At 49.0% G+C, this 20,216-nt stretch overlaps 1 protein-coding gene across 4 annotated transcripts in view; it reads left to right on the forward strand.

The window, feature by feature from the left end:
• PIK3CD (phosphatidylinositol-4,5-bisphosphate 3-kinase catalytic subunit delta) overlaps positions 1 to 20,216 on the forward strand; it is a 40,087-nt gene that overhangs the window by 10,949 nt on the left and 8,922 nt on the right. For 3 of the 4 annotated variants that reach the window (XM_061347909.1, XM_061347911.1, XM_061347912.1), the window contains exons 1-10: positions 4,278 to 4,393; positions 11,381 to 11,454; positions 11,795 to 11,958; positions 13,018 to 13,246; positions 13,725 to 13,954; positions 15,225 to 15,404; positions 16,046 to 16,195; positions 16,504 to 16,593; positions 17,256 to 17,477; positions 20,052 to 20,148. In XM_061347909.1, coding sequence (XP_061203893.1) covers positions 11,818 to 11,958; positions 13,018 to 13,246; positions 13,725 to 13,954; positions 15,225 to 15,404; positions 16,046 to 16,195; positions 16,504 to 16,593; positions 17,256 to 17,477; positions 20,052 to 20,148 — 1,339 coding nt within the window. In that variant the 5' untranslated portion in view covers positions 4,278 to 4,393; positions 11,381 to 11,454; positions 11,795 to 11,817. Of the gene's footprint in view, positions 1 to 4,277; positions 4,394 to 11,380; positions 11,455 to 11,794; positions 11,959 to 13,017; positions 13,247 to 13,724; positions 13,955 to 15,224; positions 15,405 to 16,045; positions 16,196 to 16,503; positions 16,594 to 17,255; positions 17,478 to 20,051; positions 20,149 to 20,216 lie in introns of those variants that run through there. The other variant, XM_061347910.1, reaches the window with a different exon arrangement.

Below are 20,216 nucleotides of genomic sequence, written 5' to 3' on the forward strand. Positions count from 1 at the left end.
TGTAGCAGTGCAGCATTATGCTGTAGCATAAAGACTCTTTGTGTAAGATGCAAAAAGAAACCGTGATCTTCAAATCTTGAAGCAGTGTTTGGTTTGGCCACAGGCATTTCTCAGCAAGGGATGTATCCTGTGGCTGTGCTTGCATGGGTGAGCTCTGCTGCTCACCTCTGGTAGCTAGCACAGATCAGTGTTGTACACTCCGTGCAGCTATTTCAGAGCTTGTTGCCAAAAAAACCCTCTTTTGACTTTAAAATAAGAGCAAGTTACCAGCTGTAACTGCATAGCTGAAGCAGAAACATGGTTTCCCACCTGTTGGGGACTGTTAACCACATGGAGCAAATAGTTTCAGCTCTCCTAAAACTGCTTTGGCTTCCTGTTTGTTTTGTGGTGCAATTCAATGTGGTGAGTTTGGGGTTTTGTTTGTTTGTTTACCCCATACCCCTGTAAGTGCAGGGTAAGTGAGGCTGCTTCTAGCTTTGTCTGTAGAAGTGATGGATACAGCTTTGTAAGCGTTGCTATGTACTAAGGTTGCCAACATCTTTGTGGCTTAGGACGCAGAGGTCCTGAGGTATGGTGGTTTGCTCTCCAGGTGCTCCACTGGCAGTTGAAAACGTTCTTGCTGGGCAGTCCTGTAAATACCAAGGCACTGTGGTTACACTTGCTTGTTGTCATCCTCGTCTTTCTCCCCTTGCTCCTTTCTCCTCCAAAAGCTGGCCAGATGTCTCATCTAGGCTGTGAACGTTAGCTGCATTTCTCATGCAGCAAACTGGTGTAGAGAAGGGCTTTGGAAGGGAGATGGTTAGGAGCTGCACTGCCAGTGTTTCTAGCCATGCCTACTGTGTATACGGATGCTGAGGTGGTGAGCTGATGTACCAGAATGGTGTACCTGGAGCAGTGAAGAGAGGAAACAACCTGAAAAAAAGAGGTGAGGATAAATGCCAAGGGGTGGGTTATGAAAGACTCATAATTCAGAAAAAGGGCTTAAAAGTGGCTTTTGTTGAAGAAAAGGGGTGTAAAAAGAAAGTTTTATGTGAGTACTCATTGTAACTGGGTGCAGCCATAAGATGGGAAGAAAATGGCACTTTAGATTTGGCTTTAAGAAATATATAATGGACAGCAGCCCTTAGCCCTAGCCAAGCCCTGCAGGGTATGTATTCCCATCCCTAGGGATGTCTCCCTCTTTCCCGAGAGCTCTGGGCACTCCTTATCCTGCAAAGACTTGTACCCTGAGCAGGGAGTTGTGTAATGCAGAATGTTTGAAAACTCAGCCTCCCTTTCCTCCTGTCCATTTGTCTTTGTGCTCTCTGCAGCTTTATGTTAACCCTGGGCAGTTCCCAGCGCAGTAATACGCTACGCAGGGTTGTAATGCAGTCTGAGAGAACATCTCTTCTTGCTTTCAAATGCATTCATTTAACCATGGTAAATGCTTTTTAAATGAAAGGCAGTCTGTGTTACCCAGCAGCTATGTCCATATCTGTTTTAGGTACTCAGTTGTCTTTGCCTGGTGCTTACTTGGAGTCAAGCTGTAGTTTTTGCACTTTGCCTTATCTTTTGTTATTGGAGGGCTCTGAACTGGGGACAGAGCTGCCATGTCCCTGTGGCAGAGATTAGAGGCAGTCCCTATTGCCCATCAGTTATGCAGAAAGTGGCCATTCTTTGTCCTTTGCACTGTCCTAATAACCGAGTTCTGTGTAAAACTCAGATCATGGTGCAGCAGTTGGGAGCGCTAGGCTGGACTCTGCATCATTTGCCAAGCAGGACAAGCCTCATTGCTGGCTCAGCAGGAACATGGAATTGCATTTCTGGCAAATTCACTGGGATAAGTGACATGGAGCCCATGCCCACAGCGTGGCAGGAGAACTCAAGAGCTGAGAATGCAAAACTGACCTGACAGAGTGTTATGAACTACTGTGAGTAAATTTATACCTGATTGGCATGGTGCGGTGATGGTCTCTTTGAACTGGCATGCCCAGCCCAGTATTGGATGCACTTGGAAAAACACCACATCATGCCACTGGCTGCCTTAGCAGTGTTTTCTTCAAATGCATTGGCACTGTTTTATTGTCAGTAAGAGAGGAAAAACAATTGACTGAGCTCTCCTTCTGTTCCTCCTGGAGATCTCGAATCTTTAACCTAGCAGGTAGCAACTATTTTTCTGACTTATAGTTCCTTTTCCCCTTCCTTATGGTTTCTGCTGTCCAGCTTCTCACAGGCCGGGTGGGCAAATGTCCTGTCAGGGTTCGGTACAGCCCTGTATGTGGAACGTGGAAATGAATAGAAAAGCTGTTAAAAAGGAGAAAAAAACCTAGCAGAACAGAAACCAGAATTCCTGTAAACAGTCTGTTTAAAAATATCATCAGCACATGTCAGGGCTGATGATTTAAAATAGACAGTTTGAGCTTTAAAAGGTCACGTTAAGAAATGATAGTAGAATCAAATGGAGTTGAAGAATGAATGTTTCAGTAGTCACACTTTGTACTGAAGGCAAGATGTCTGTGTTGCCAAGTAGTAATGTTCAAGGATGTAAAAGTGAGTCAGATTGCAGGAATAATGAGCTTTTATTTGGATTATAACATGGGAAAAAATGGAGTTTATACCTTAATCACTTGCCTTCAGCAGGAGAAACTTTAGGGAAAATGATAATTTGGGGGGGGCAGGGGGGGCAATGTGCTAACATTAACTGTGTCCTGTACCAAGGTCGGTTGTTTCCATGTGCAGGAGTGAAATACTTAAAAGCACAAACCCAGGTTCACAGTTTCTAATTATTTGAGACCCAAAGTACAGCGGGCACTTCTCAAGTGCAAGAGGAGATGTGTGAAAAGAGAGATCTTTTCAAGTGAGCTTTCAGATGCTCTTTGGGTACCTAATTGCTGCTGAAAATTTAATGAGACAGAGGAGAGGCTGTCTTTGAACCCTGGAAACGTTTCTTATCCCCATCTGCTGCTGCTTTGGGGAATCGCCACTGATTGCCCGTGACGAGTCAGAGGGATGCTCTGTGCAGAAGGGTGACACACTGAGAAGTGGCCGACCCTTGGGGCACTGGTGGGGTGGACCCCTCTGCCATGTGTTGGTGCCTGGGTGCTGGGTTTGGGGGTTCCCTACAGCCAAGGAGCCTGTACATCAGGTTGGAGGAGAAAAAAATGAGGTTCAACTGTCTGTGTCTCCTGTGTATGCCAGCAGATGAAGCTGTGCTGGGTTCCTCTCTGCTGTGGTGCTAGTGAGAACACCAGGAGTGTTACAACCTAGTGCTACCCTGCTTCTACCTTGGGCCCTGTGGGCACCTCACCTGCCTTGGAGGTGTTTCTCCTTGTCCCCCAGATCACTTGACTCTCCTTGACTTGGGATCTTCCCTGTCAGAGAATGGTTTGGAAAGAAGGGACTTTAAAGCTTACCCATTTCCAACCCCCTGCCACGGGCAGGGACCCCTTCCACTGGAGCAGCTTGCTCCAAGCCCCTGTGTCCAACCTGGCCTTAGACACTGCCAGGGATGGGGCAGCCACAGCTTCTCTGGGCACCCTGTGCCAGCGCCTCAGCACCCTCACAGGGAAGAGCTTCTGCCTAAGAGCTCAGCTCAGTCTCCCCTCGGGCAGTCTAAAGAGGGTATTTATTGCACAAAACTTCCCAGATGAATTAAAAACAAATTGCGTGGTCGAGGTTGTCAAAGGAGCCCTTTCCAGGGAAGGAGTGAATCCTAAACCGTTTTAAATCCCCTGTGTGTTTAGGTTTATACATATGTATGTATTTAGGGCCTGCCTTCAACACGGTGTCCTATAGCTAGACCTGCAACTGTGGTAATAATGGAACTGTTGTCTGGTGCTGCCGGCAGAGTGTCCGTGATACAGCCACAATGTCAGCTGCACCAGGATGGTGGCAGCTTTGGCCATTTTCTGTGCTTGACTGCCAGGCAAATTCTGCTGGGGCTGTTGCATTGCTCTGGGCTGCTTAAACCAGTGCTGCACAGGTTGCCGGTGTGCAGCGCATAGCTGGAGTGACCTGTGTGCGACAATGACAGAGGGTCACTGCTGTGCAGTGCTGCAGTGCTGGAGCACGGTGCCACGTCCCTGCTGCAGGGTTACTGTATGGTTATTGGGGCCCGGGACAGAACGACCGGTGCGGGGCCAGCAGTGCGTGGCGCACAGCCGGTGCGGGGTCAGTGGTTCGCGGTCGGTGCAGGGGCTCCATGTGTGCAGTGCGGGGCTGATGCGGGCTCAGCGGTGCGCGGCGCGGGGTACCCGGTGCGCGGGAACCGGCGGGGCGGGCGCGCTCGCCGGGTGGCGGGGGGGGCGGTGCGCGCTCCCGCGGCCCATTGCAGACGGTGCCGGGGCGGTGCCGCCCGCACCAGCGGCAGCGGGGCCGGGCCGGAGCGGGGGAGACGCCGCGAGCGAGCAGGGAGGTGAGCGCCGGGCAGGGGCCGGGGGGGGAGCCCTCAGCCGTGGGGAGGAAGAGGAGGAGGAGCAGGGCCCGGCAGGAGCGGCCGCCGGTCCCCACGCCGGGCCGGGGCACATCGCACCCCATTGCCGCAGCCCCGGGAGCCGCTGCCCGGCACCGGCCGGGTCCCCGCGGCTGGCGCGGTTCGCGCTGTGCTCCCCGTCTCGCCGCTACGTGTGTGTCTGTGCTGTTTGCGGCGGCGAACCGCGGTGAGTGCCCCGGCTCCTTTAACAAACTGCGTGCCGCGGGAGGAGCAGCGCTGCTGTGGGAGTGCGGCGCGTTTGGAGACTCGGGGGGAGGTTTTAGCTGCTTTGGGGTCAGTCCTTGAAGCCGTGTCCGTCCCTCCTCCCCCCCCCCCCGCAGGAACAGATGCTTGCAGCAGCGCTCCTCTCCGTTTCCAAGGTGGGTGGATGGCGTTGGTTTGTCTGGGTTTGGCCAGGAATTGGATGGTGACCACTTGTGTCACCCTGCTGACTGACCCCATGGGCTGCTGGGGGGGGTCTTGTCCTGATTGGGCTTCCTGCCTGGTCTTTACCTGAAGGGTTTGGCACTTGTCAGTGCAATGAGGAGTCACCCAGGGGTTTGGCTTGCCTGGCCACATCTGGCCATCATCGTACCTGCTGTGACATTGCAGTTGTGCTGCCTGGGTCGGTCGCGAACGGAGGTGTGTGTATCTGCTGTGGGATAGGTTTGGATTGTCTGTTTTGGCAGGGCCTGAGGAAGACTTAAGAGCTCTCCAAAGAGAGTCTCTAAGTGTGGTGTGTTGTACATGCTTGAGGTGGAAACCTGAAGTGAAGTTGAATGTAGCAGTGGAAGGTCGTTAGAAACAGTTTATCTTCTGTTTTCATCAGCAAGAGGCACTTGGGTTTCTGGTCTTGTCCACGCATGAGAGCAGTTGAAGGAGACAAATTTCAGTGACCTCTTCAGCTAGAAGCTTTCATTTATCACAACTTCCTCCAACTCCCAGCCCCTGCCTGTCTTAGCAGTAACAGCACAAGTGCAGAGATCCCAAGTCACCTTGCCAGAACTGAAGACTTGCAGCATCCTTTGTGAAATATACTTGTGCATATGAGAAAACAGAACTGCGGTTGTTGTTTGAAGTCGTGCATCCAACAGTTGTCAGTGTTAGCAATGGAACCTTGCAAGTTGTCAGTTACAAGCTCTTGCTTTAACCACTAAGTATGCTGTTTTCCACTAGGTGCTTCCTCAGCCAACACTGAAAGCAGTTGATTGACTGGTAAACTCGCCTAAAAGCCTGCCTGAGTTTCCACCAAGCAAGGCTCTTTAGGCCTCCCTCCCATCAGATGCTTTTCTTACTCCCTGAGGTTCCTCTGCCCTTCTTTAGTGATACTGTTGTGCTTCCAGAATGAGGTATGGCTTTGCGTTTCCATTTCTCTTGAGCTGCTTTTGCCTGAGCTCTTCTTTCCCTCTCTCTGGCTATTACTTGTGGTTCCTGCTGAGCTTGGATGATGTTGTATCGTTCTGATGCTCTTTCTCTAGTCGCTCTGGAGCCAGGAGCCCCACAGCCTGGTTTTATCACAACGTGTACGTTCTGCTTTCCTATCTCTTCCCTTGCTGACAACCCCTTTCATCATCAGCCCTGCACACAAACAAGGTTAGCTCCAGTTCAGATTACATTAGAGTACTTCTGCTTCCCATTACTTTTCTCTGTGAGCCTGTTTTGTGGGGTCTGCATGTGTAAGGCAGGCATTGAGCAGCATAAATGCTCAAAGTAAAGGAACCTTTATTTCATAAAGGGAAAAGCAAAAGCCAAGGGATTCTTTGGATTCAGTGGCTGTTCAAAGCCTGATCTTTGTAGTCTCCATATAGCTAGAGCGATTCCTTAGGAGGTGAAAAATCCATGGTTCCTCACTGACATCTTGATGCAGGGAAGATGCTCATTTTGGTGTGTGAATACTGGTTTGTATCAGCCCCTCTGGTAGGGCAGAGGATGCTCTGTAGTGTAGTGCTTTAGAGGCCTGCAGTTGGCTGTGTTTTCATCCCTCACCCAGTTATCCTGGGCACATTCCATTGTATGTCTACTTCAGTCTAATGGTTTGTATAAGCAAAGTAGGGAATAAAGGTGACTAATGGAGGGCTTAGAAATCTCTACTAAAAGGTCTTATCAAAGTAATGTAACTCTGTCTATTATGTAGAGTTGGATAAACATCAAACTACTGTGACTGAATGAACCAGTGCGGCAGGATATGAGAGATCAACATACAGAATAGAAGCTGTTAATATGCAAAAACCTTTATTTGATTGTTGTATTTGGTAGAAGTCTTATTATGCTAAACCAAGCAAAGGAGATTAGAGTATTCTAAACTAGGGCTTGAGGAAATGAAGCCTCAAGATACAAGCTATAGAATCATAGAATAGTTAGGGTTGGAAAGGACCTTAAGATAATCCAGTTCCACCCCCCCTGCCATGGGCAGGGACACCTCACACTAAACCATGGCACCCAACATACTGATTTTGGGGGTTGTTCAGTACTTGAATGCTTCTCCACACCTTTTCAAGAGGTCTTACTCTTTTCCTACCAACCCTTATGCTTGTCGTGTATGCATTGAAGGAGGAACCAGAGACAATCAGAGCTCTGCTGCAACTCGGCCTATGCTGAAGGTGCAGCACTGTCACAGGAGCTGGGCGAGAGCAGTGATGGCCCAGCAGCACAGTTGAGACACTGGTCTGTATTTTACAGAAGGCTTTCCAGCCTGTTCTTGGAAGTCAGTTTTACAGCCTGTGAGTGCTCCAATGCCCTAGCATACAGTGGACCTCTTTTGTGCCATGAGCAAGTTTAAAACCCTTTTAGAACACTCATTGAGATAGGACTGCACCTACAAAAGCTGAGGGTTGATCTAGATCTAAATGTGTACCAGCTGTGTGCTTCAGACAGGTCAGGCACGTGTACAGCAGAATTCCTGTGGTCTCCTCCCCCGGCTAAGTTGATGCCTGGAATGAGGGTGACTTCCTGCTGTCTCCCACACAGCACACATCACCTGTGAGCTCCCTGCCCCTCGTTTCTTACCAGCTTGAAAGGTGTTTTGTACTCCTGGGTTTAGTAATTGTGTAATGTGCTTGTGAGTGTTGGAGCTTCCGTGTGTGCCTGATGCTGCAGCCTCACAGAGGTTTGCGGAGCGCTGCTCCGTGTGTGATCGTGCTACCTTGCTGCTTAGCTCTGTCCTTATTCCCCTCAAGAAGCTGCGTGTTGTAAACACCAGAGCTGCGGTTGATAACTCTGTAAGGGGAGAATGGTGTTAGTGTGGTTTATGTCAGCTGCTGGCTTGATAAATACTGACTGGGTAATTTCAAACGTGTCTCTTACACTCTGCATAAATTTGCCTTTCTGCGCAATTATTTATTCCTCAGGGTGTGTGAACTCAAAGCATATGGTACATCCTATTACTGGTGGTGTGCCTGTATTTGTTATATGGCATCCAGGAACAGTTTACGTGCTCTCCTGGCAGGCTGGTGCAGGGACTAGTCCCATGTGTATATCAACTCTGCCTTGGCTATCTCTTCCCTTTACTAAAGATGCTCATTTAATAACTTCACACTAATTAATGCCAGGGGAAACCTTAGGGAGAACAAAGCAGTCTGTAACTTTCCTGCAGAATAACGTATAGAGGCAAAGGAGGGAGAGGAAGTTGAGGATTTGCCTTCATCTGAAAGCTGGAATTTTGCCTCATGGTCATTTTCTTCCACCTCTTTTGCTGCCCTGCGATGAACAGGTCTGAGCATTGTAAGATGGGTTCATTGTCCATACAGCTCTCAGTAAGGAAGTGATTAGTACCAATGGACTCATCTTTCCTGATGGTCCCTCTAGGATATGACTCCATATCCCAGAATAACTGAGGGAACAGTCACCCACTACCAGGAGGTTCTGCTCCTGTAGCAGAGGCAGGGTCAGTGTGGAATGGGTCCATGTGTATTTTTTTCCTAGCTCCCTGAAAAAGTGTGTAGTACACAGATTTTTATGTTCCCCTTACAAAAACATCCCACAGAACAGAAATACAGGTGGAAAGGAGAATACACTTGGATTCTCTGGGTATTGTGGGGAGCAGCTTTGTGTTTGGACCCATGGAAATCTGTTGTTGGGTGCGTGCTTTCTGCTTTGGGACCTGCGTGATGTGACAGCATGATTTCTCTTCCTTGTGTGCTCAGAGAAGTCCAAAGCAGCACTGTGCTCTGCAGTTGGAGAGCTGGTTTGTCTGCAAGCTGAAAGCAGCAGCTGTAGTGGCCCCACACAGACCTCAGTCACAGCCCATCCTGTGCATCAGCCAGTCCGCATGCTGCTTGTCCTGCTGCTGGGCGCTCCCACTGGGTTGGGGCTGGTCACTCCTAACATTTTCTTAGCAGGATCTGAGGTTCCCATCATGTGTGCTTGCTGCTTATGGGAACAGAGCTTTCATTACTGCCTCCCTCTGGGATGGGAAGAGTGGTTCTCTCTTTAGGGCAGCTGGGGCCCTGCCTATCCAGAGGGACAGAGGAAACTGCGTCTTGTGTTCAAGTGCTCAGCTACACCAGCAGCACTGTCCACAAGACACTGCCCCTGCAACTCCTGCCTGGTAATTCCCTTTCCTGGAGTCAGCACGATCGCATGGCGTGTAGCCAGCCTTTACAGCACATGATCTTGAGTGTCCTGCCCGAGCAAGTACATACCACGGGGCAGTTTTGGGGTCAGGCTTGTATACAAGCAGACCCAGAGGAAAACTGCTGCATGAGATGAACAAGAAGCTATTTGAGGCCCTGTGGTTTCCTCAAATGTGCTGGTCATACCTCCAGTTTAGGGCTAAGTGAAGTTCACAACATACTTGGCCTTCACAAGGGCCAGGTCTTTAGCTTGGCTGTACTCATTGTTATGACTTGGGCCACCCAGTCTTGAGGTCCATCTCTCTTGGATGGAGTGTATGTATGTGCTGTAGAGCAAGAGCTTTGTGTGTTCTTGTTGTTTGTTCTGATGCTCAGCCCCTTCTACACTGCCTGGCATCCTTGGAATTGGAACTCAGCAGTATTCCTGCCTTGCACTGGGAGTGAGTAGCTGAGGCTTGTGGAGGAGGAAGAAATATTATAGGAAGTCATGGGGGGGGGGGATGTGGAAGTATTCCAGCAAGAATACTTTGTAGTATATTGCAGTAGGATGAGTGAGGGGTGTCTTGTAGAGAATGGGTGGCCTGGTGTTGATAAGCAGGGGCCTTTGATAGCATGTGTACCTGCTTGAGGCTGGCTCTGTGGGTTTGCATCCCACTGAAACCAAAGCTGCTGTCTCTCCCTTGCTTTGAGAGATCTGCAGGTTGTGCAGTAAACGGATTTCTGTTAATTCGGGGTTGATTAACTTGAACCTCAGGGTGACAGCCCTACAGGTGCCTACCACAGTCTGGGACTTTCAGTATTAAGCGATCTACTCACCAGGATGAAAGGCTGAGAGGATGCTGGGGCCTTTAAAAATTGGCAGCATCCTGAATTTAGTAATGGGAAGGGGGAAAGCGTGGTAACCAAAGCATCAGAGACCATGCAAGTCCAGAGTTGTCCTTCCTGTGGCATATTCCCTCCAGGTTCTGTTGGAAAAATCCCTCAAGAGGTAATCAGTGAGTCTGGAAAAACACGGTATTGAACAACCTGACCATGACATTGTAGTGCTAATAGCTTAGATAGGCACTTTATATCTGGTGGGGTGTGACACCAGGTAGAAGAGCTCAGCAGAAGGAAGCAGTTCAGTCACTGTTATGTGTCCATCTCTGCTGCTTTTATGCCATTGGGTAAGGCTGAGGGAGCAGATCTCTAAAAACTTGCTGGGTTTGTTATTGAGCAGAAGCAGCTTGTTTTGCTTTATTCAAACTTGTAAACCCTGCCTCCTCCCCTTTTTACTTCCCTCCTTCTTAAGGCACATGGGTGGTTTTGTGGTCCCTGTATCCGGTCTCTGTGTGATACAGCATGTGCGCTGAGGAAGCGGGACAGATAAAACACAGCTCAGAGTTCTGGGAATCCTCACCTCAGTGCTGATGGGGAAGTGCTGCACTCCCAGGCACTAGCAGATAAGATGCTGGGCTTCTTGTCGTACTGAGGCATAGGGGCTGGCTCACGAGGGGCTGCCAGCAGGGCTTCATGATTTGGGAGACCCAAACCTTCAGCAGCATCTTGCTTTATTGCTGCCTAAGTTTGTACACGGGCAGCTGCAAAGCCATGTTTTGAATTGTGAATGGGCAAATTCGGTCCTGCTTTCACGGGGTGAGGAGCAGTGACACGGAACTGCTTGGGGCACATGCAGGGCTGCATTTAGACCCAGCAGAGTCAGGCTGGCAGGAGGCTGAAGCCTTGCTTTCCACAGCAGCTATCACCAGGGCTCTGTAAGCACCCTCCAGGCTGTTTCTGTACTGACCTGGGGAAAAGCTGGTAAGTGAGAGGGAATTTGGGTGAGCTGGCTCCTCTGCTGGCATGGTTGAAGGGAATTAGTTACAGCATTTACCTGTCTCTTGCTAGGGGCTAATGCTAACAGTTCCAAGCTCTTCCTGCGTATGGGGACACCACACTCTGCTGCTTGTTATCAGTTAGAGGAGTTTTATACAGCTGTAGTGGGCAGATGGGTAAAGCATGAGGGTTTCTCTGACTGTGGTGCTACATGTCTTTAAACAAGCAAATATACAGTGGGTTTTTGTTCAATACCTTTTGTTTTAGCTGTGCACGTATGCAATTATCCTGTCTTTGAAACCAAGTCTATACCTAATAGCATTCAGGTTCTTTTTCTCTTCTTTGAGTTCTTTGGTTGCACTAAGATTAAATTGTAGAGCCCTGCCAAGGAAAGGGTGCAAATGGAATTAACAAACCTATTTTGACTGCCTCAGCCTCACGTATTTTTGCTGTACTTGTAGAGGGGGGACGTGCAGTGGAATATTATTTGTGTGTATAAAAACGCACCCTCAGAACCAGCAACATCTCTTTCTCCCTCTTGCAGACTGGAACTGAGCTCTGGAAAAACAAAGTGGAGCTTGGAGCATGTGGCCTGAGGACTGCCCTACCAAGCGAGGGGTAGGGACTTACTGTTTGTGTTGGCTGCTGGGTTGTAGATGAGCTTACTGGGACAAGTGCCTTTGTTCTCAGCTGAAAATACTTTTTTAATTTCTCTGTCAGATGCAGGTGTTAATCCCAGTCTAGAAAGGGTTGCACTGGGGCAGAAGGGAATGCTATAGCAAGAACACCTCTGTAGCTTAAAGGCACTGAACTGGAAGGTTGACTGAAGGTGCATGTTTTCCTGAACTGAACTTTCCTTTCTTTGGGTTCTTTTGCACATTAACTTTCGACAGAGCCCAGCACAGATCTGAGGAGTTATCATGTCAACAGCTACAGACCTTGTTCCCTTTTCTTGCAGGTGGTAGCTAAGAAGTGAGCAGGATGCCCCCGGGCATTTACTGCCCTATGGAATTCTGGTCCAAGGGGGAGAACCAAAACATCCAGGTGGACTTTCTGCTGCCCACAGGCATATATTTAAACCTCTCTGTGTCCTGCAATGCCAGCTTGGGCACCATCAAGCAGGTAACAGCCTTGTTTCACAGTCTTATCTGCAGTAGTCTCCAGATAGTCAAATACAGATGCTGGACTGACTCAAAGTGTTCAGGATGCTAGCTCACAGAAAATGAATACTGAAAATTGGGAATGGGAATCATAGGGAGGATTTTACTTAGTGTTTCTTTGAGGAATAAAAAGCTGTAGTGAAAGCATGTGTAAATGAAATGTAGCTGCTTCCTTGTTTCCATGGGCTGTGTTAGGGGAGAGTGAAGGAAAACAGTGGGAAAGGTTTTGTCTGCAGCAGCAGGCTGGCCTGGATGAGTCACAGATCACAAGGGACGGAAGCACAGTGCCAGATTATTCCAGGTTTTCTTGTGCTGCAGTTTTCAGGTAAAAAAAAAAACAACCTAAAACCAGCCTAAAAGCCTAAAACCCCATAACTGGAGCTGACTGGTTCCAGCTGTTAAGTTACTGGTCTGTGTTACACATCCAGAATAGGCACTGGGCCAGAACAGAGGCCGTCTACTCTGGAGTTCTGTCTCCTATAGCAGGCATTTAGGGTGAGAGTGAAGAAATGGAGTGTGTGGTGTGGAAGTGCCATCCCCTAGGAGTGAAGGATGAAGGGTTCTTGGGTCTTGTCATAGATTTCATGTTACTGGGGGCAAATTAGTTAACTGAGTTTTGCTTCCAGTGGGAGCAGTACCTCTGGTTCACAAGGCCAGCAGTCAGCCAGTACTTACAGTGAGATATTCAGGTGGGGGATACTGAAATACTGGGGTTGAAGGATTTACTTTGCCTGAAACGAATGGCAAGCATCGAAAGAAGTCAGTTAAAGGCACTTGCAAATAAATCTACCCAGCACTTCAGCATGAGTTGAAGCCACCAGACTTGGCTGAAAAGCAGCTACAGGAATGCTGTGGCAAAGTTTGGCTGTGCATTGCCTTCACCAAATGGTGTATCTCGAGGGAATGAGGTTGTGGGACGATCAGAATCATTGAGGTTGGAAAAGACCCTTAGGATGAGGAGGAGGATGGTGATGTTATGGCAGTGCAGCAGTAGTTTCACCCTGCTGTTGCTCTGGCCCAGGTGGTGTGGAAGCATGCTCAGTATGAGCCGCTGTACCATATGCTCAGTGATCCTGAGGCCTATGTCTTCACGTGCATCAACCAGACAGCAGAGCAGCAGGAGCTGGAGGATGAGCAGCGGCGGCTTTGTGACATCCAACCCTTCCTGCCGGTGCTGCGGCTCGTGGCTCGGGAAGGAGACAGAGTCAAGAAGGTTATTAACTCCCAGATCAGCCTGCTCATTGGGAAAGGTCAGTTCCCCATCACCAGGAGTGTGGCGGGGGTGTTGGAACACGGTTCTGTCCCAGACACCCTTGCTACATGTGGAATACTGATGGAGAATAGTGTGTGCGTGCTGACCCAAGAAGGGTGGCAGAGCCCTGGCACAGGCTGCCCAGGGAGGTTGTAGTCTTCCTCTCTGGAGACATCCCAAACCCACCCAGACACGTTCCTGTGTAACCTGCTCTGGGTGGCCCTGCCTTGGCAGGGGGTTGGCCTGGATGGTCTCCAGAGGTCCCTTCCAACAGTAGTGATCCTGTGATGTGTCCTGCTGGCAGAGGGCTATAGCAGTTGGGTACGTTTGTGCATAGTAAATAAGCAATTGCTCATAGCTTGGCTGACTTCTTTTGGCCAAACTTTGAGCACGTGCTCAGGAAGACTCTGTCACAGACACTTGATCACCATTGGGTGCAGGTGCTTATTTTGCCTTTCTCTCTACTCTCCACGTAGGTTTGCATGAGTTTGACTCGGTGCAGGATCCAGAGGTGAATGATTTCCGTGCCAAAATGTGCCAGTTCTGCGAGGAGAGAGCAGCGAAGCGGCAGCAGCTCAGCTGGGCAGCTTGGATGGAGTACAACTTCCCCTTGCAGCTGGAGCCCATGGCCAAAGGCCCTGGCACTGGCCCTCTCCATATCCCCACCAAGAACATTTTTGTCAATGTCAAGTTCCAGTCTGGAGGGGTAAAGCACGGTCTTTTCTATGACCATGTTTAACTGGTTTGTGCCTTCCTTTTGGGCATTTGGAGGCAGAATAATGCGTGCATGGACATTGCTTCCATGTGGTCAGCGTTCATCTTCATTCTCCTGTGGAGATGGTTGGGAGGGAGACTCTTGAGCCTACAGCCAAGGGAGCTGTTCCCCTTCACTGGGTGTACTGGTGAGCTGGTAGCTGAGGTTGCTGCATGTGCATGTGGTGGAAAGTCTTTAGGGTAGGAAGGGAGCATAGAACCCCATAGATGCCTTTGCTTTTGAACCCGAGAGTCTGCTCAGCTCATAGAATCATAGAATAGTTAGGGTTGGAAAGGACCTTAAGATCATCAAGTTCCAACCCCCTGCCATGGGCAAGGACACCTCACACTAAACCATATCACCCAAGGCCTCGTCCAACCTGGCCTTGAACACTGCCAGGGATGGAGCATTCACAACCTCCCTGGGCAACCCATTCCAGTGCCTCACCACCCTAACAGGAAAGAATTTCCTCCTTATATCCAATCTAAACTTCCCCTGTTTAAATTTTAACCCATTACCCCTTGTCCTATCACTACAGTCCCTAATGAAGAGTCCCTCCCCAGCATCCCTGTAGGCCCCCTTCAGATACTGGAAAGCTGCTCTGAGGTCTCCATGCAGCCTTCTCTTCTCCAGGCGGAACAGTCCCAACTTTCTCAGCCTATCTTCATATGGGAGGTGCTCCAGTCCCCTGATCATTCTCGTGGCCCTCCTCTGGACTTGTTCCAACAGTTCTGTGTCATGATCAGCATATGCTGCTTGCAGGCATCAGTCCCTGTTCTTGCCTGCTACCCTTGGGTTAGTGTTGTTCCTGCATGTTGTGCCTGGGTGTTAAGCAGGAGTCACCCCCATGGGAGAAGGGCTTTCCAGAGCAGTGTGTTTGAGCATGGTGACCTCAGCCACCCTCTGCCTTTGCTGGTGGAATGGCAGTGGGATGATTTGTAACGACTGGCAACCACATGAACTGGTGATGCTGCTTAAACTGGACTTGAAGCTCCTGATTTCCAGTCTTGTGGTTGCGCTGCTCACAGATGCTCCTCCCCAGTTAGACAAATATCCCTACTCATTTGCTGATTGTGTGTGGGTAATTCTGCCTTCCTATCCTTCTCTTTATTGTCAGTACCAGGAATGTTGTTATCTAGCTGCTGAGCTACTGCTGCTCCTTGAGCTGGTTTCAGCCCTTTGCTGGTGTTTGACAGTGTATGCTGTGCTGTTGGTATTGCAGGAGAGCTTCACTTTCCAGATCTCCCCAAATGAGTTCCCCATCACATTAATGAGCTATGCTATCAAGAAGCAGGCCACTGTCTTCCGCCATGAGACAGTGGAGAAGCCAGAGGACTACACCCTGCAGGTGAATGGGAAATGTGAATACCTCTATGGGAACTACCCCCTGTACCAGTTCCAGGTGAGCCTCGTGTCTTGCTTTGTTAATGAGTCTGTTCCTGTTGCTGGGAGGGTGGATTGAGACCTGGTATCCCCCAACCCAAGGAGACAGTGCTGTTTACAGGAATGCAGCACAACAATGGCAGGACTTGGATGCTATTTAAGGCAAGGGGTACTTCTAACAGCCTAGCAGACCCTTGTGCTTTCGGGGGCTAATGATCTAATCCTGTCCCTGGGTACCAAGTGCTGTGTAAATGCATTTATAGGCTGTGGTTCTAGAAATGTCTGTTTGCTTGCTTGGTGAGCTGGGGTTCTCTTTCTGAAAGCTGGGCAAGTAATGCTATATCCTGTGTTCCCCTGGCAAGGCAAACTGCTGTTGGGAGTGCTGAATCCTCCTCAGTGTTTTCCCTTAATGCAGCCATTTGAGTCAGTTGATGAAATGCCAGCTATAAAAGGCACTTCATATTCTCAGTTCTGGCAACATGAGTCCAGTGAGTTGCAGGTTTATGAAGCCAAGAGGAGATAAATTAAAACTGATTTTTGGTTATTGCTGTGTCCTTTCCGTACTCCTTCCACCTGCTTTGTGCTCCAGCCAGTTCTGATTTGCTGCCTGCTTTTGCCTGGCTCCGTTTCATCCCTGCTGACTCTGTCCTCTCTTTGCAGTACATTCGCAGCTGCCTGCACCGAGGCCTGACGCCCCATCTGACCATGGTACACTCCTCCACTATCATTGCCATGAGAGATGAGCAAACCAACTGTATCACCAGCCCCCCCAAGACTGCTGCCAAGCCCCCCCCGCTCCCCAAGAAGAAGGTAAAAGGGGGCATCCTCAACTCATCCCCTGATGGAGATGCTGATCTTGTGTGGGAACAGCAGCTGGTTCTCCCTGCCCTCCTCTGGACAGGTTCCTAACTAGGGTCTAAGAGCCAGGGATTCCCAATCACCCTTCCACCTCCCTCCACAGCTTCCCTGAGTGTCATAGACCCCATGCTGCCCACCTGCAATGCAGTGCTCTTTTCTGTTGGAGCAAAGAGCATGTGATGGGAGATGAGGTCTGGTGCTGGCTTGAGAACACTTTATTGTACTAAATCCTGACTGGGGGAACCTTTTTCTCTTCCCAGCCGAACTATGGTTCTCTGTGGTCCTTGGAGCAGTCATTCTACATCCAGCTGGTGCAAGGCAGCAAAGTCAATGCAGATGAGGGGATGAAGGTAGGTACCCGCTCACCTTGGAGTTTTGTTTTTTTTGCCCTGGCTTTCCCAGCTGCATCCCTTGTTTGTGTGGTGAGGAAAGCAGGGGCCCACAGCTTGGTTTCACGTGATCCTCCCTTATGCTTCATTCAGCCTTTGGGCAGTTTCTAAACCGCAGCACAACAGGAAGGGGAAGGGAAGCTGCGAGCCAGCAGCCCAGCAGTGCATTCTTAGGAACACTCCCCTGCCAAAAGGGGAGTAGCAAACAGGGCTGCTGCTCTGTGGGAGCGTTGGTTGACAGTGGCATGGAGGGGCAGGGAGGTCTGCAAAAAGCAGGGGAGGGGAAGTTCAGCTCCGAGAGAATGATGGGAGAGGTTCTCATAGGGGACGTTAAGGTGGAAGGCATGAGGCAGTAAAGTGCTGGGATTTGCAGGATGTCTGCCATGAGGGGGAAGCAGGTGAATGAGAAGGGGAAGGGAATGGCTGCCCATAGGGAAAGGAAGGAAACAGGGCAAGAATATCTGACATGTGCAGGGCAAGGCTTTGTAAAGAAACAGGCAATCAAATAGTCATTTCTTCTGCCCGGTGCCCCATCGTTTTGCAGCTCTTCTAATCGTGTGTATTCAGCAAACAAGTCAAGTCCCTGTGTATTCATGGTGTTCTCATCTTTCTCCTTCCCTCAGCTGGTAGTGCAAGCAGGGCTCTTTCATGGCAATGAGATGCTGTGCAAGACGGTGTCAAGCTCTGAAGTGAACGTGTGCTCAGAGCCCGTGTGGCAGCAGAGGCTGGATTTTGACATCAACATCTGTGACCTTCCCCGCATGGCTCGGCTCTGCTTTGCCCTGTACGCTGTCATTGAGAAGGCAAAGAAGGCACGTTCCACCAAGAAGAAGTCCAAGAAAGCTGTAAGTAAAAGCCAGCATGGGGCTGAGCCAGGTTTGCCAGTGCTGGAGGGCACCATTCTGAACCAGATGCCTTCTGCTTTCAGAATAAGACTTCATTAATAAAAGGCCTTATGCAGTGATTGCCAATAACTTCTTCAACAAGAACAGGAAACTGAGGAGTGGCTGCTTGTAGGAAGGGTTGTTTAAATGTAGTTTCTTGTCCAGAAAGACCATTAAGAAACATACCCAGCATCTGAATGCACATAAAGAGGAATCATTTGTGTTAGTGTCTCTGTTGCTGTTCCGCAACTTCCTTGTTTTGTAGTTAGTTTAAACCATCTTCTGTGTTGCATCTTCTTTCTAGTAAGGTCTTTCATCCATCCACATCCACGTTCCCCGTGGAGTAAGTTAGCCGTTAAGAAAGGGGAAGAAAATGAGGAATGTAGAAAGTGGTTACAGCGCAGCTTTTAGGAGAGGTAGAATGAAAGTGCATCTAACCTTGAATTTTCAAAGTTACAGCAGCAAGATGCTGCAAACTGAGGCCAGAAAGTGTTAAATCACTTTGGAAGCTCTTGTTTTGAGCTTCTGAATCAGAGATGTAGTGATATTTCTCACTTTCCTCGTCTCTCTTCCAAAACTTGTAGTTCATTAATAATTCAGTAACGAAAAGTAGATCTAAGCGTAGCCTGTAACTGAATCACTGGTTTCCCAGTGTTAAGCATGATGCCTTGAAGAGTTTTCTCCAAGAGCAATAAATCCATTTGTTCCTTTAAAATTCTTGGTTTTGCAGCCACAAAACCACTGTTTCCATGCTTTAAAGAGGGGGTTAGTCATGCCATCCTTACTAGAGTGCAGAGAAATGAGGCACTGACAAATGCAAACACAGCTTTTCAGTCTCAGTTCTGCTAGCTGAAGGGTTCACTGAGCTTTGTTGTGCTCACATCAATAGGGTTCTCAGGGTTACAGTGCATTAATGTCTGGGGAGCAACAGGCAACCCACGAGTCCTGCTTGTGTGAACCGATTGCTGGGTTGGAGACTTCAGACTGGGAAACATTCTGAGGCCAGCACCAGGATCAACCCTTTTACTGTTGTTTTCTCCCTTCAGAATAGCAGAGCCCCAGCTCCTGCTGGCGGCTTTTGTTGAACAGAATATGTGATTCATCCAGAGCCTGCGTTTCTGTGGTCACACTGGAACCATTTCCAGGTTTGAAGCAGTCAGAAGGAAATCTTGCTGTTCTGATTGACAAAACACAGCCGGCCTGGTTAGCTGGGTTGTGATGAGGGTTTGCTCACGTGGGTTCTGGTACTGGGGAAAGATGGATGAAATCTAGTGAGCTCTTCATATAAAATCACAGTATTTGCTGTGATTTTTGCACATGGGCAGCTGCAGCAATGGGTGAGGTGCCAGATCCCATTTGAAATGGTTGGTGAGAGGAGGTTGCAGCCAGAGCACACCCTGATTCTTGTGTTTGATGAATAATCTCTTTGCTTGCTTTGCTTACAGAACCCAGGGTTTGTTACATGCATGTTGTTTGTGTGTGTGTGGAGCAGATAGGTGGGACTAAATCATTTACTACCACAACAGCCCCACTTGCAGGCTGACTGGGATGAGTCAGAGGGTTAATGTCACCCAGAGGGTTGGCTCAGTGTTTCTGTAAGTCATGCAGGAGATATTTCTGTCCTTACAGTGCTGAATCGTTGCTTTGCTGGACTTTATCCACCAGAAATCTTGCCTTGTGTTTTGGCAGGCTCTGTGCTGTGGTTTGATGTCACTTGCTCTGTGAGAAAAGGTTATTGCTGGTGGTGTTTTGTTTGGCTTTTCCCTATGATCTAGAGGCTGATATGTCAAATGGGATTTCACTATCGCATCAACTCAGAGGCTTGTGAGAGGCTGCTGGGCAGGGATTAATTCTGTTGCATTAGAGGGGAACGCTGACTTTGCTACCTCCACCAAGTTCTTTGGTGAACCTTTGGGGCAAGCACGATGTGGAATGTCTCTGGAACAAAAGGATGTGTCACTGGGGTTCCCTTCAAATATTCCCCTCTTTGGGGGTGCCTCTTGCTACAGTTTTGCCTCACAAACTCTTTGCAAGCCAGTTTCTGCGCTCAGGTCTGCTTAAGCCTTGGTGTTTTCTGAGCAGCTGAGTGAATTGCTGGTGTTGTTGAAACTTCCATGAAGTAAACCCTTATATGAAGTAAACTGTTCCATTTGGGGAGCCTGGCTGCAGGAAACCTTAGGTCATTTGTGGAACAGATCTGTCTGCCCTGATGGCAGGGAGACAGGCTCTTCTCAGCCATGTCCTGGTCACTTGCTGGAGTCTTTGGGTTGTATAGATGGTGTTTATTACTGTACAAAGTAGCCAAGGCTGTTCTTCCCATTATCAGATGTATCTGGTGTTCCTTGCCTAGTTTTCTGAAGTCATGCGAACACTCTGTTCCCTGCTTCAAAATTAAGGTTGTTCTCCCTTCAAACTGTGAAATATATGAAGTATATGCCATAGCTCCTTCAAATATCATGGAGCGTAGAGCTGCAAGGCTTTACAGGCAACTTAGATACTCTTCAGCTACACAAATGAGCTTTCTTTGCTCTGCAGGACTGCCCTATCGCCTGGGTGAATGTCATGCTCTTTGACTATAAGGACCAGCTGAAAACAGGAGAGTGCTGCTTGCACATGTGGTCCTCTTTTCCAGGTATGTCAAGCAATATAGCTACTGTTGGTTTATGTCTTTAGCCTCCGTCACAAGATCAGGAGATGCCC

This window comes from Neopsephotus bourkii, unplaced genomic scaffold, assembly GCF_033783945.1.
Source record: "Neopsephotus bourkii isolate Nb327-2 ecotype Australia unplaced genomic scaffold, CSIRO-AGI_Nbou_v1 NB_333, whole genome shotgun sequence".
NCBI classification, from domain to species: domain Eukaryota; kingdom Metazoa; phylum Chordata; class Aves; order Psittaciformes; family Psittacidae; genus Neopsephotus; species Neopsephotus bourkii.